The sequence below is a fragment of the Coregonus lavaretus genome, assembly GCF_964263955.1.
Source record: "Coregonus lavaretus genome assembly, chromosome: 13".
Classification (NCBI taxonomy): Eukaryota; Metazoa; Chordata; class Actinopteri; order Salmoniformes; family Salmonidae; genus Coregonus; species Coregonus lavaretus.
Genome location: NC_140000.1, coordinates 4,735,632 through 4,752,450, shown reverse-complemented (window position 1 = coordinate 4,752,450; position 16,819 = coordinate 4,735,632). Strand labels below are relative to the sequence as shown.

General features: G+C 42.6%; 1 protein-coding gene across 1 annotated transcript; it reads right to left on the bottom strand.

Moving 5' to 3' along the window:
* Positions 1–114: 114 nt before the first annotated feature.
* LOC311140548 (G-protein coupled receptor 20-like) lies at positions 115–1,203 on the bottom strand (the record flags this gene model as incomplete). The annotated part of the gene is made up of 1 exon (XM_084175652.1): positions 115–1,203. One exon carries the CDS (start codon positions 1,201–1,203, stop codon positions 115–117), a length of 1,089 nt encoding a protein of 362 aa, XP_084031778.1.
* Positions 1,204–16,819: the final 15,616 nt, after the last annotated feature.

Genomic DNA, 16,819 nt, shown 5'->3' with positions numbered 1-16,819 from the left:
ACTGTAGTATGTCCATTGCACTCCAGAGTCTCACAGTTAGGCAATATAAATCCATCTCTCTCTGAACACTGTACATCCCATTCCTCTCTCAGTCTTCCTGTCCCTTTCTCAGTCTCACGCTATGTGGTTCCCTTGCTGGGGAGAGGAGGAGGACAGGACGTTCATCATCACACTGTGAGCGATAGCCGTGACAGTCCCCGAGCCCTTGGAGCTATTCTGCATGCTGATGATGTTCCCGCTGGTCTGCTCCAGCTCCGCCTTGCGGAAGAAACTCCTCATGGTGGACTGGAAGTTGTTGGTGACGAAGCAGTAGACGATGGGGTCCATGCAGCTGTTCAGGCTGCTCAGGGTGACGGTGACGTGGTAGACAATGACATGGTGGGGCATGTCGGGGTAGAAGTACACCATTACCTGCCTGACGTGGAACGGGGTGAAGCAGATGGTGAAGATGACCAGGACAGTAGTGAGGAGCTGCACGGCCCGCACGCGCCGCTCTCTGCTCTGCTGCATCAGACTGGAGTTGGACAGGGCACACATGATGCGCACGGTGAACACCACGATGACGACCAAGGGGAGGAAGAACTCGAAGATGGTCAGGGCGAAGAGCTTGGAGACGCAGCAGCCCGCGTGTCGGAACGCCGTGGTGAGGAAGGAGTAGGTGACCACGATAGCGAAGAGCCAGATGAAAGTGCACACCCCCTTGGCCACGTTAGGGTTCCTCCACTTCCTAGAGGCCTCAACCTGTACTATGGCCAGGTATCTGTCCACGCATATACTGGTGAGGAAGAGGATGCTGCAGTACATGTTGACAAAGTAGCTGAATATATGTACGTAGGAGCAGTTGAGGCACTTTCCCCCACTGTAGTAGAGGATGATACGTGTGGGCAGGGAGAGGTTCACCAGTAGGTCTGTGACAGCCAGATTGATGGTGTAGATGACTGAGGTGGTCTTGGGCTTGGTGCGGAAGCAGAACACGTACAGGGCCAGGGTGTTGAGAACCATTCCCACCATGAAGATGAGTGTGTTGACCACCACCAGGCAGATCCACAGGCCGTAGAAGTCGTTGTAGAGACCCTCGTCTAGATGGGCCAGGCGGTGCATGTACGGCTCTATGCTCACAGTGGTGTTGCCGGTGGAGGTCGCCATGGGCATCACAGTTGATGTAGAGTTATCCAGTGACATCACAGTATAGGTAGGCTCCATGGTTCTGTGGTTGGCCCCGCGGTCTGAAAAACAAACAAAAACAAAATGGATTTTAGTGGGTTCATTTTGCAGATCAACACAACTAGCCTACACCTATTTACCATGGGATTTTTAGTTGAGGAATTCTGAACCATACTGAATATTCTGCAAAACATTATTGGAAATCTAAATATAATACAACATCATAATAATGTTGTAATAGTGTTTAAATGGTGTGATATTCTCTAAAGACTGAAGACTGCATCTACAAAACATTAATGAACAAATATCAACCCCCTGCTCACACAATTAGCTTCCAAGCATTGTTGTTGTATTTCTTTATGATGTGATCCAAATAAATATTGTAACTTGATACTTGATGGGAAAAGTCTGTCGGACATTATACAGCCAATCCCATTGGATCATGCGGACGTCAGTGTGTATGCAGTCCATGTCTACGTCCCAAAATTGCACCCTATTCCCTATATAGTGCAGTAGTGCCATTTGAGACACAACCCAGATAAAGTAACCATGTATGTTTTTGTGTAAATATCAGGGAGGGAGATCTTTCCTGAGGATCTGGAGTCTCATGAGAACAGGCATCCTCTGTTACCTAAACACTTATTCACCTTTGACCTGGGTCCTGGACTCTAGCCACCAATGTCACTACTTCTCCACCGTCCACTCCCATTGTGGACACGGTCACGGTGTTTGTTTCTGTTGGCATCAATCCCATTAACGAGCCTATTACAAGGGCATCTGAGCTATTCCATTCATGTCAAGAGTTTATTTACCAACTAGAAATCCATTCGTTTTCTCAGACATGGGAATCAGAGACGGGTGTAATTTATATTTATATTTATCAGTGAAGATGGGCTTTTAGACTGAAAAATAAGAAAACGTAGGCTACATAATATACACTAGCAATAGGAACAGGACTGACATAGGAAATTCAGCTGTAGCCTGTATGTGAATGACAAATTATTCATATTATTCAGTTCTCCGGCAAAGATAACTTCTTCAAAGATAATCAGCACAGAGAGCAATAGAGAGTAAAACAGATGCTATGATTTCAAGACGTCAGACATAATTATTGTGGGGCTTTTGGTATTTGCAGTGTCATCATATTATCTTATTATTCATTTCAGCCCTCCTTTGTTTTGAGATTGGGACCTTATGAAAGCAACCAACACCGTTATCTGTTAACTTCCTATAAAGGGATATCATACAATACACATTACTTTTGAACTTTTAAACAAACCCAACTATTTCTACATCTGACCTCTCTACAAGGTCAAAAGTAAACCAAATCAATGGAAAGACAGTCTAAATCCGATAGATGAGTGTCACTGTAAACAAGACAATACGTTGTAGACAATCCCCTGTCTTAAATACATGTTGTGAAGAGCTGCTAGTCTCACTTTGTATAACACCAAGTAGATCGAAGTGTGTTTGGAATGGTCGGACACAACACACACACACACACACACATAGATGGTCTCAAATCCTCAATCCCCTTCCCACAGCATGCGATTAACCATATTAGGGCAGAGAGGAGAGGGACCAGCAGAGCAGGGAGATCGTGGGGAAGTCAACTGAGTGGAAAGGAACAGAAACAGCTCTGTGCCTTTTCCCCTCAGAACAGCCTCAATTCTTCGGGGCATGGACTCTACAAGGTGTCGAAAGCGTTCCACAGTGATGCTCATGTTGACTCCAATGCTTCCCACAGTTGTGTCAAGTTGGCTGGATGTCCTTTGGGTGGTGGAAAATGTTTTATACACACAGGAAACTGTTGAGCATGAAAAACACAGCAGCGTTGCAGTTTTTGACGCAAACCGGTGCGCCTGGCACCTACTACCATACCCCGTTTAAAGGCACTTAAATATTTTGTCTTGCCCATTCACCTCTGAATGGCACACATACACAATCCATGTCTCAATTGTCTCAAGGCTTTAAACTACTTATTTAACCTGTCTCCTCCCCTTCATCTACACTGATTGAAGTGGATTTAAAGGTGACATGAATAAGGGATCATAGCTTCACCTGGATTCACCTAGTCAATCTATGTCATGGAAAGACAAGGTGTTCTTAATGTTTTGTTCACTCAGTGTCTATATGATGCATCGTAGCGAGTTTGACTGCTACATTTTCATAGAAGAAAAATTGAGAACATCAAAACTAATGAGTATAACATGCTCAGTTGAGGGCATAATTAAATGAATAATGTAATTTATCAAAAGCAACGAGAGCAAAATGGCCACGGGCTGCCTACAGCACAATGTAAAGAGACATGGGAATGAATGACTATTTTCATTTCAATATCCCTGCATATTATTCAGTTCACAAGGCCAAGTTAATCATCATGAGTAGGAGCATGTGTTACAGAGGGTGTAATTTGCAGGAAATTTGATATTAAACAGCTCTCTGCGGAGATTATAGAGATAAATGGTTTCTTGCTCTGCCAATTACAACACATTCATTCACACACTTCTGCTGACAATTCTCTCACACTGTGCTTCCAGCCTCAGCAACAACTCCAAAAAATGATAAACCACAAACGTAATAAAGATGTATTGTTGCTATTTTAAAAGCAAACGACAGTAAAATAGAAAACAACATACAGTTGAAGTCGGAAGTTTACGTACACCTTAGCCAAATACATTTAAACTCAGTTTTTCACAATTCCTGACATTTAATCCTAGTAAATATTCCCTATCTTAGGTCAGTTAGGATCACCACTTTATTATAAGAATGTGAAATGTCAGAATAATAGTAGCGAGAATGATTTATTTCAGCTTTTATTTATTTCATCACATTCCCAGTGGGTCAGAAGTTTACATACACTCAATTAGTATTTGGTAGCATTGCCTTTAAATTGTTTCACTTGGGTCAAATGTTTCGGGTAGCCTTCCACAAGCTTCCCACAATAAGTTCGGTGAATTTTGGCCCATTCTTCCTTACAGAGCTGGTGTAACTGAGACAGGTTTGTAGGCCTCCTTGCTCGCACACGCTTTTTAAGTTCTTCCCACACATTTTCTATAGGATTGAGGTCAGGGCTTTGTGATGGCCACTCCAATACCTTGACTCTGTTGTCCCATTTTGCCACAACTTTGGAAGTATGCTTGGGGTCATTGTTATCTTATGATAACTCAGCTATACAGCTGATGCCTGCTGGACTGTTCCTTTTTACGGTACCGCATCCTGTTTATGTTTAGCCCCAGCCCAAACTGTGTCGCCATTACCAGCTGTTGTCTTAGCTCTCTTAAATTACACCTGTGATTGCTTTATGCCTCTCTCCCATGTCAATATGGTTTGCTTATTGCTGTTTCGGTTATTTCTTATTGTACTATTTCACTGTAGATCCCCCAGCCCAGCTAAACCTGCCTTAGATAGCTCCTTTGTCCCACCCCCCATACACGCGGAGACCGACTCAATCGGTGCCTCCAGTGATGCTCTCTCTTTCATTGTTACCCAACGCTTAGGTTTACCTCCACTGTACTCATATCCTTCCATATCCTTGTCTGTACATAATGCCCTGAATCTTTTCTACAACGCCCGGAAATCTGCCACCTTTATTCTCTGTACCCAACGCACTAGAAGACCAGTTCTTAAAGCCTTTAGCCATATCCTTATTCTAGTCCTCCTCTGTTCCTCTGGTGATGTAGAGGCCAGGGACGGCTTGTTCAATAGGGCGATATGGGCGACGCACTGCCAAACGGGAAAAGGAAGGGATTTTTTTTCTAATCAATTATAAAAAATAAAAATAAAAAAATAATTATACTTTTTTTTTATAAATTTATAAAAAATTATATCACGGCAACAGCAGTTATCAGTGTTCACGTCTGATCTGACAGCCACTAAATGTCAAATCAGGCTAAAGTCGTGCTTCAAATGGCCCCGCCCGTTTTTTGGGCGATTTCAGTCAGGTTGAAAATCGCCCAGAAGTCTCTCATAGCCTGTCATGTAAAATCTATTTTTTTCACATTTCAAAGCTTTCAATACATTCTCTATGGGTGTCTGTGGGCTTGCACTTACGCGCTTTCGTCATACATAACGTAACCACGAATGAACGTAACTAAGAAAAGACCAGGTAGCAGCCTCAATCAATTCACTACTACTATCAAAATGGCTAGGCTTCAGTCCAACTCGATTGTGTCTTTGAAAGAAGTTCCTTTTTGTCGGCGAACAAATTAAGATAAATTGGCAACGAAACAATTAGGACCTCCCAGACCAAATTTAATAATTCAACAGGTTTCTACTAAAGGCGGAAAGTCCTACACCCGAGGATTTTCCAAAAATTGGTACGAACGAAAAAAGACATTGCCACTCACTCAACTGGATGACGAGGGATACAGGCTAGCTGTCCGCCGCCACAACGATGAGGTTAGTGTTGATAATCACAAGTTTACTGGATGTGGATATGGTGTAATAAAGGCAGTTTATTCAGAGGTAAATATATCTGGAATCGCGTTCACGGACCCGTTCGTCAAACTCTTAGGGAGCTATAAATTAAGCCCCATTACTTACCATATCAGATAAGAGAAATTGCTGCAGCTACATATATTTTACATCCTGGCCCTACATAGTTCACTATTTGCATCACTTACCAAAATATTACATGTGGTCATATATGCTTGGAAAGTGGAGATGCCATAGAACGTCAAAAAAGTAAACATTGCTGGAGACACATTGTCGTTTTGGAGAAGACATCGCGTTTGCTAGCGAAGAGATTTGTTGTGGCAAATGAACTTGGCCTGGGAATTGCCAGGAACCTCACGATAAGATATATGCATCAGCATTGCGAGTCTCATGATTCTATACGTATTGCGATTCGATACTGTGATTTTATTGCGCACCATATGTCTGTTGCAGAGGGATCAGAAAGCCATGAGAACGAGTTTTGATCAGTCATGGAAATAAAAGTGCTGAAAACTAATTGGCTCCCAATGTGAAAAGATTGAGAACAAGCTATGAAGGAACAATAATGGTGTTTTGGTGCAGGTACAGCCAACTAGCGCTAAAATATTGCGATATTGTCAATACAGTATATCGTAAAGTATCACTATGTAACTCGATTTCTTTCACCCCAATCCCTCAAATTAACGGTAAATAACTGAATTGTTTGCCCCACATTTAGCTAAGATGATTAGCTAGCCAGCTAAAATGTTTTATTTAGTTAGCAGTCGCATCTACAATAGTTTACTGTCAATAACATGTCTCCAAAAATGACGTGGTGTCTCCAATTGTGTTGACATTTTACAATTGCAATGCGCATCCATGAGTATCCACTTTCTGTAGCTCAGCTGGTAGAGCATGGTGCTTGTAACGCCAAGGTAGTGGGTTCGATCCCCGGGACCACCCATACACAAAAATGTATGCACGCATGACTGTAAGTCGCTTTGGATAAAAGCGTCTGCTAAATGGCATATTATTATTATTATTATTATTATCTGAAGAGAGCCCCGAAACATTGTGTGCAGACATTTTATGCAATAAATGAAGTAGGTTCAATCTAGTAGTTCTGATCTTCTGATTGGTCCTGATGAGTTGGGCGAGGTCACCTCCAGGCTACTGTCACTGTTGCATTGGCTCTGAGTCGGGTTCTCTGTCTTCAAATGTTCAGCCTAAGAGAGGGGATTTTTGTGTGTGTGTGTGTGTGTGTTTAACAGTGATGATGTGTGTGTGTGTGTGTGTGTTTAACAGTGATGATGTGTGTGTGTGTGTGTGTTTGTGTGTGTGTGTGTCCTCAGAGCAAGAACTCGTGAGTTGGAAGAACTGAGAGGCCTATGGCGTGGGTGTTGTCCTTGGCCACCTGCTGACAAGGCTGACAAGATAGGACCCTTTTGTCCATTGTTATTGGATAGGAACAGAACTTATAACCAGCTCCTGACCTAAATAGATCTTAGCACAACATTTTACTCAACATATCATATTCCATATTCACTATAACAAATATATTTACTACGACATTAGCAAGAACCGCCACATCCTCAGCCGGCTAATCCAGTGTGTGAAGTTTTGCGGAGTGTTTGAGTTAGCTTTGCGAGGCAAAGATGAAACTGAGGGCTCCACCAACCCTGGTAAGCCAACACTTTTGAGATCAGTCAATAAATGCTTCTGGTATTGACTTATATGCTGCCCCTGTCTTCATGTTGTTGCTGGACATATCTTTTTTTAAAATGTGTGTAGGTCACCTAAATCATCAGAAAAATTGCCCCTCCTGAGAATTTTTTCAGGAGCCGCCACTGGTAGAGGCTAACCCAGGCCCTGCAGCCCCCAGTATCACTCCTACTCCCCAGGCGCTATCATTTGTTGACTTCTGTAACCGTAAAAGCCTTGGTTTCTTGCATGTTAATATCAGAAGTCTCCTTCCTAAGTTTGAGTTATTCACTGCGTTAGCACACTCCACCAACCCTGATGTTCTAGCAGTGTCTGAATCCTGGCTTAGGAAGGCCACCAAAAATTCTGAAATTTCCATCCCCAACTATAACATTTTCCGTCTAGATAGAACTGCCAAAGGGGGTGGAGTTGCAATCTACTGTAGAGATAGCCTGCAGAGCTCTATCATACTATCCAGGTCTGTGCCCAAACAGTTTGAGCTTCTACTTGAAAAAATCCACCTTTCCAGAAATAAGTCTCTCACTGTTGCCGCTTGCTACAGACCCCCCTCAGCCCCCAGCTGTGCCCTGGACACCATATGTGAATTGATTGCCCCCCATTTATCCTCAGAGTTCGTACTGCTTGGTGACCTAAATTGGGATATGCTTAACACCCCGGCCATCCTACAATCCAAACTAGATGCCCTCAATCTCACACAAATTATCAATGAACCTACCAGGTACAACCCTAAATCCGTAAACATGGGTACCCTCATAGATATCATCCTGACTAACTTACCCTCTAAATACACCTCCGCTGTCTTCAACCAGGATCTCAGCGATCACTGCCTTATTGCCTGCGTCCGTAACGGGTCCGCGGTCAAACGACCACCCCTCATCACTGTCAAACGCTCCCTAAAACACTTTAGCGAGCAGGCCTTCCTAATTGACCTGGCCCAGGTATCCTGGATGGATATAGATCTCATTCCGTCAGTAGAGGATGCCTGGTTGTTCTTTAAAAGTAATTTCCTCTCAATCTTAAATAAACATGCCCCATTCAAAAAATACAGAACTAAGAACAGATATAGCCCCTGGTTCTCCTCAGACTTGACTGCCCTTGACCAGCACAAAAACATCCTGTGGCGTACTGCATTAGCATCAAATAGCCCCCGTGATATGCAACTTTTCAGGGAAGTTAGGAAAGCAAAGGCTAACTTTTTCAAACAGAAATTTGCATCCTGTAGCACTAACTCCAAAAGGTTTTGGGACACTGTAAAGTCCATGGAGAATAAGAGCACTTCCTCCCAGCTGCCCACTGCACTGAGGCTAGGAAACACTATCACCACCGATAAATCTACAATAATCGAGAATTTCAACAAGCATTTTGCTACGGCTGGCCTTGCTTTCCACCTGGCTACCACTACCCCGGCCACCAGCTCTGCACCCTCCGCTGCAACTTGCCCATGCCCCCCCCCCCGCTTCTCCTTCACACAAATTCAGATAGCTGATGTTCTGAAAGAGCTGCACAATCTGGACCCCTACAAATCAGCTGGGCTAGACAATCTGGACCCTTTCTTTCTAAAACTAGCCGCCGAAATTGTCGCAACCCCTATTACTAGCCTGTTCAACCTCTCTTTCATAACGTCTGAGATCCCCAGAGATTGGAAAGCTGCCGCGGTCATCCCCCTCTTCGAAGTGGGTGACACTCTAGATCCAAACTGTTACAGACCTATATCCATCCTGCCCTGCCTTTCGAAAGTTTTTGAAAGCCAAGTTAACAAACAGATCATCGACCATTTCGTATCCCACCGTACCTTCTCCGCTATGCAATCCGGTTTCCGAGCTGGTCATGGGTGCACTTCAGCCACACTCAAGGTCCTAAACGATATTATAACCGCGATCGATAATAGACAGTACTGTGCAGCCGTCTTCATCAACCTGGCCAAGGCTTTCGACTCTGTCAACCACCGCATTCTTATTGGCAGACTAAATAGCCTTGGTTTCTCAAATGACTGCCTCGCCTGGTTCACCAACTACTTCTCAGATAGAGTTCAATGTGTCAAATCGGAGGGCCTGTTGTCTGGACCTATGGCAGTCTATGGGGGTGCCACAGGGTTCAATTCTTGGGCCAACTCTTTTCTCTGTGTATATCAATGATGTCGCTCTTGCTGCTGGTGACTCTCAGATCCACCTCTACGCAGACGACACCATTTTGTATACATCTGGCCCTTCATTGGACACTGTGTTAACAAACCTCCAAACGAGCTTCAATGCCATACAACACTCCTTCAGTAGCCTCCAACTGCTCTTAAACACTAGTAAAACTAAATGCATGCTCTTCAATCGAACGCTGCTGGCACCTGCCCACCCGACTAGAATCACTACTCTCGATGGGTCTGACCTAGAGTATGTGGACAACTACAAATACCTAGGTGTCTGGTTAGACTGTAAACTCTCCTTCCAGACTCACATTAAGAATCTCCAATCCAAAGTTAAATCCAGAATCGGCTTCCTATTTCGCAACAAAGCCTCCTTCACTCATTCTGCCAATCATGCCCTCGTAAAACTGACTATCCTACCGATCCTTGACTTCGGCGATGTCATTTACAAAATAGCCTCCAACACTCTACTCAGCAAATTGGATGTAGTCTATCACAGTGCCATCTGTTGTGTCTCCAAAGCCCCATACACTACCCACCACTGTGACCTGTACGCTCTTGTTGGCTGGTCCTCATTACATGTTTGTCGTCAAACCCACTGGCTCCAGGCCATCTATAAATCACTGCTAGGCAAATCCCCGCCTTATCTTAGCTCATTGGTCACCATAGCAACACCCACCCGTAGTATGCGCTCCAGCAGGTATATCTCACTGGTCATCCCCAATGCCAACACCTCCTTTGGCTGCCATTCCTTCCAGTTCTCTGCTGCCAATGACTGGAACGAATTGCAAAAATCTCTGAAGCTGGAGACTCTTATCTCCCTCACTAACTTTAAGCATCAGTTGTCAGAGCACCTTACCGATCACTGCACCTGTACACAGCCCATCTGAAATTAGCCCACCCAACTACCTCATCCCTATATTGTTATTTATTTTGCTCATTTGCACCCCAGTATCTTTATTTGCACATAATCTCTTGCACATCTATCATTCCAGTGTTAATACTAATTGTAATTATTTTGCACTATAGCCTATTTATTGCCTTACCTCCATAACTTGCTACATTTGCACACACTGTATATATATATATTTTTTTTTGACTTTATGTTTTGTTTTACCCCATATGTAACTCTGTGTTGTTGTTTTTATCGCACTGCTTTACTTTATCTTGGCCAGGTCGCAGTTGTAAATGAGAACTTGTTCTCAACTGGCTTACCTGGTTAAATAAAGGTGAAATAAAAATAAAAATAAGTTGTCCATTTGGAAGACCCATTTGCGACCAAGCTTTAACTTCCTGACTGATGTCTTGAGATGTTGCTTCAATATATCCACATACTTTTCCTTCCTCATGATGCCATCTATTTTGTGAAGTGCCCCAGTCCCTTCTGCAGCAAAGCACCCCCACAGCATGATGCTGCCACCCCCGTGCTTCACGGTTGGGATGGTGTTCTTCGGCTTGCAAGTCCCCCCCTTTTCCTCCAAACATAACGATGGTCATTATGGCCAAACAGTTCTATTTTTGTTTCATCAGACCAGAGGACATTTCTCCAAAAAGTACGATATTTGTCCCCATGTGCAGTTGAAAACCGTAGTCTGGCTTTTTTTTATGGCGGTTTTGGAGCAGTGGCTTCTTCGTTGCTGAGCGGCCTTTCAGGTTATGTCGATATAGGACTCGTTTTACTGTGGATATAGATACTTTTGTACCTGTTTCCGCCAGCATCTTCACAAGGTCCTTTGCTGTTGTTCTGGGATTGACTTTTCGCACCAAAGTACGTTCATCTCTAGGAGACAGAACGCGTCTCCTTCCTGAGCAGTATGACGGCTGCGTGGTCCCATGGTGTTTATACTTGCATACTATTGTTTGTACAGATGAACGTGGTACCTTCAGGCGTTTGGAAATTGCTCCCAAGGATGAACCAGACTTGTGGAGGTCTACAATTTCTTTTCTGAGGTCTTGGCTGATGTCTTTTGATTTTCCCATGATGTCAAGCAAAGAGGCACTGAGTTTGAAGGTAGGCCTTGAAATACATCCACAGGTACAGTGGGGAAAAAAATTATTTAGTCAGCCACCAATTGTGCAAGTTCTCCCACTTAAAAAGATGAGAGAGGCCTGTAATTTTCATCATAGGTACACGTCAACTATGACAGACAAATTGAGAAAAAAAAATCCAGAAAATCACATTGTAGGATTTTTAATGAATTTATTTGCAAATTATGGTGGAAAATAAGTATTTGGTCACCTACAAACAAGCAAGATTTCTGGCTCTCACAGACCTGTAACTTCTTCTTTAAGAGGCTCCTCTGTCCATAGAAAATCTTTGGAGGGAGTTGAAAGTGCGTGTTGCCCAGCGACAGCCCCAAAACATCACTGCTCTAGAGGAGATCTGCATGGAGGAATGGGCCAAAATACCAGCAACAGTGTGTGAAAACCTTGTGAAGACTTACAGAAAACGTTTGACCTGTGTCATTGCCAACAAAGGGTATATAACAAAGTATTGAGAAACTTTTGTTATTGACCAAATACTTATTTTCCACCATAATTTGCAAATAAATTCATTAAAAATCCTACAATGTGATTTTCTGGATTTTTTTTCTCATTTTGTCTGTCATAGTAGGACGTGTACCTATGATGAAAATTACAGGCCTCTCTCATCTTTTTAAGTGGGAGAACTTGCACAATTGGTGGCTGACTAAATACTTTTATTCCCCACTGTACACCTCCAATTGACTCAAATGATGTCAATTAGCCTATCAGAAGTTTCTAAAGCCATGACATCATTTTCTGGAATTTTCCAAGCTGTTTAAAGGCACAGTCAACTTAGTGTATGTAAACTTTTGACCCACTGGAATTGTGATACAGTGAATTATAAATGAAATAATCTGTCTGTAAACAATTGTTGGAAAAATTACTTGTGTCATGCACAAAGTAGATGTCCTAACCGACTTGCCAAAACGATAGTTTGTTAACCAGAAATTTGGGGAGTGGTTGAAAAACGAGTTTTAATAACTCCAACCTAAGTGTATGTAAACTTCCGACTTCAACTGTATATACTGTATATATTGTATATTGAGGTCTGATATTGCACCTCAAAGTGACACAAACAGACATGTAGGCATGTAGATACAGTAGATATGTCTACAAACAACAACAAACAACAATTGTATTTAAATGACGTGGAAACAACATTGATTCAACCAGTGTGTGCCTAGTGGGAAGGATATAAGTAATGATTACATTATGATAGTGACTTTATAAGATGATTGTCAGATACCACAGGACTGACTTTTAACTTAAAGGGACAGTGCAGTTAAAAAACGGATTTTCCTGTATAAAAAAAGAAAATATTTCCACACACTAACCAGTTTTCCATCTAACCATTTTATACGAGTAAAGTACATGTCGCATAAAAAAATTCACGACAAACCAGATGGAAATAAAATACGCTAGACAAGGTGGGATCTTTTTGTGTCTGTAAAATTAATTATGTGAGAAATGGTAGTGGAAACGCTTTTATGGGCAAATATTTATATAATAACCATCATATCGAAGTAAACTTGGAGTCACACGATGATATGTTATGTGGTCCCACTACGACTCGGGAAAGCATGCAGTTTATAAGGCTACAGATGAAATAAGTTGTGATGAACTTTAAAGGGTGGTGATTTTAGCATGTAAATCTTGTTGGGGCAAAAAAATAATAAAGTGGGATGCATGCCAGCAAAGCCACTACACAACACAACACTAAACAATACATTCATAATTTTTTTAACCGCAAAAGTAATTTTTATGTGTGCTACGTCATCACGCACAGCCTTCTATCCGCAACAAGTCCATTTAATGGAAACACATCTCTTGTGGGAAAATGTGCATATTGTTTTATGCAGTTTTTTGAATATTCACATGAAAAGCTGTCGCCAATTGGATGGAAACCTAGCTTATGAGGGCCAAATAACACTATGAAATTGTGAAAATTATGATAATGCCCTTTTCGTGTAAGAGCTGTTTGAAAAGAATGCCTGGAATTTCAGCCTGTTCAGGTGGGATGGAGTTTTTGGCCCAGATCATGGTGTCACAATCTGATCTCCTTTATAATAGACCAATGATCTGGTTAAGGGGGTGTGCCCTAGACCAACAGCCAATCAGGGCTGTGTATGTAAATATATTCAAATCTGTTTCCTACACCCACACGATCAGACTGAGCATTTCAACGGCCAAAAGAGGCTCAGGGAACTAAATGATAAAAATTATATTTTGGAGTTATTTTAATTAAATTAACCCACTCAAGGACTTATTAGACATACAGTAATGATTTAAAAATACAATTAAAAAGACTGCATGGGGGCTTTAAAAGTTCATAGGATGTCATGTCCTGATATAGAGACAGCAAAACTAAGTTCAGTCAGGGATCCCAACAGATCAGAAAAACCTTGTACAAATAAATATCCCTGTGTGAGTTCTGAACATGTCTTGTTTCAGGCAGGATGTAGCATCACATGGGTGAGATCCCACGATGTAGCCTAATCTACATAAACATCATATAAGGCTATAGCCTCTAACCATTTTCAAGAGTGTCAGTAACAGGCAGAGTTTGTTACATAAAGTGAATAATCATGTTGCATTAAAGTTAATCTTAGTAAGTGTTGCAAAAAACATCTATCATCATCTGCCAACAATATTGCACTGACACGTCTCAGTCAGAAAGAACATGTTTAAAAAAAAAAACTAAAAAAATCCCTACTTACTTCAACACCAAGTGAGGAGATCAATAAATCTGTTGGCCAGTCTGAGGTGACGTCTTGGACCCCTTGAGGTTAGTGGAGAGACCAGGGCCTCCTCAGTCCAGAACCTCACTGCCCCTACAGCTTCCTAGTTTATACCTCTACTGTGTCAACGCCTCATTTCACTGTTTACCTCTGGTCCTCTGCTCCCCAGCATACGGCTCTGCGCTCTTACTCTTCCCATATCTAAACATTTAGAAGGAAACCCCACAGTTCTGTCTCTCTGTGCCTTAGCCTCCCTGTCTGCTCTTCCGCTCAGCATCACACTTACTAATCCGCTCCCCGGTCTCTTAGCTAAGGATACTTAGAGAGGAAGTCTTCCTGAGTTTACATGAACTGTGACATCACTAAACGAGGACTCTCTGTACCACATACTGTTTCCTAAATGGCACCCTATCCTACACCCACTACTTTTGACCAGGGGGCACTATAGTGCACTATAAAGGGAATAGGGTGCCATTTGGGACACGCACACCGTCTTGTGGAATATCCCGGGATTGATTCCTGTGAGACTGAAAAGGGCAACAGTAACTGGAAATTGTTAAGTCTTTTTCATAACAGCTGATTTCAGAGGTTTCATACAAATGAGAAAAATCAAGTGCCATCCTCCTATAACAGCCATGAGGCACATATGACTGCATTTCAACTCTAGATTTGGGATCTCTTTAATACACACATTCCATTATTTGCATCAATACAGACATTAATTTAGCAAGGACAACTAAAGTGAATCCTAATGAAGAGCATTTGAAGTGAGAAGTTAGTTTGATATTTCCGCTTGAAACTTCTAGACTGGAAAACATAATTTCAGTACAGTATCACTCAGGGACAGACTGGGGCACACCGGCCCATTTTTCCCTCGAGGCCTCAATTATAAGCCAGAATAATGATCATTTGGTGGAAAAAGCCCAATTCAGACAGGCCCACCGGGCTAAAGATGGACAACCCATCTGGCATTTGCCAGAACTGTCCTAGGCCAGTCCGTCTCTGGTACTAGCTAAGTAATGGCCCATGAGTGAACCTCTTCAAGACACATTAATCTTCCAGAATGAGTCTAAACTTTTTCCACATTTCCTGTTAGGGACCTCATTCCTCTTGCACTGTCAGTACTCTGTTACAGTGGGGGAAAAAAGTATTTAGTCAGCCACCAATTGTGCAAGTTCTCCCACTTAAAAAGATGAGAGAGGCCTGTAATTTTTATCATAGGTACACGTCAACTATGACAGACAAAATGAGGAGAAAAACCCCCAGAAAATCACATTGTAGGATTTTTAATGAATTTATTTGCAAATTATGGTGGGAAATAAGTATTTGGTCAATAACAAAAGTTTCTCAATACTTTGTTATATACCCTTTGTTGGCAATGACACAGGTCAAACATTTTCTGTAAGTCTTCACAAGGTTTTCACACACTGTTGCTGGTATTTTGGCCCATTCCTCCATGCAGATCTCCTCTAGAGCAGTGATGTTTTGGGGCTGTCGCTGGGCAACACGGACTTTCAACTCCCTCCAAAGATTTTCTATGGGGTTGAGATCTGGAGACTGGCTAGGCCACTCCAGGACCTTGAAATGCTTCTTACGAAGCCACTCCTTCGTTGCCCGGGCGGTGTGTTTGGGATCATTGTCATGCTGAAAGACCCAGCCACGTTTCATCTTCAATGCCCTTGCTGATGGAAGGAGGTTTTCACTCAAAATCTCACGATACATGGCCCCATTCATTCTTTCCTTTACACGGATCAGTCGTCCTGGTCCCTTTGCAGAAAAACAGCCCCAAAGCATGATGTTTCCACCCCCATGCTTCACAGTAGGTATGGTGTTCTTTGGATGCAACTCAGCATTCTTTGTCCTCCAAACACGACGAGTTGAGTTTTTGATATTTTGGTTTCATCTGACCATATGACATTCTCCCAATCCTCTTCTGGATCATCCAAATGCACTCTGGCAAACTTCAGACGGGCCTGGACATGTACTGGCTTAAGCAGGGGGACACGTCTGGCACTGCAGGATTTGAGCCCCTGGCGGCGTAGTGTGTTACTGATGGTAGGCTTTGTTACTTTGGTCCCAGCTCTCTGCAGGTCATTCACTAGGTCCCCCCGTGTGGTTCTGGGATTTTTGCTCACCGTTCTTGTGATCATTTTGACCCCACGGGGTGAGATCTTGCGTGGAGCCCCAGATCGAGGGAGATTATCAGTGGTCTTGTATGTCTTCCATTTCCTAATAATTGCTCCCACAGTTGATTTCTTCCAACCAAGCTGCTTACCTATTGCAGATTCAGTCTTCCCAGCCTGGTGCAGGTCTACAATTTTGTTTCTGGTGTCCTTTGACAGCTCTTTGGTCTTGGCCATAGTGGAGTTTGGAGTGTGACTGTTTGAGGTTGTGGACAGGTGTCTTTTATACTGATAACAAGTTCAAACAGGTGCCATTAATACAGGTAACGAGTGGAGGACAGAGGAGCCTCTTAAAGAAGAAGTTACAGGTCTGTGAGAGCCAGAAATCTTGCTTGTTTGTAGGTGACCAAATACTTATTTTCCACCATAATTTGCAAATAAATTCATAAAAAAATCCTACAATGTGATTTTCTGGAGAAAAAAAATCTCAATTT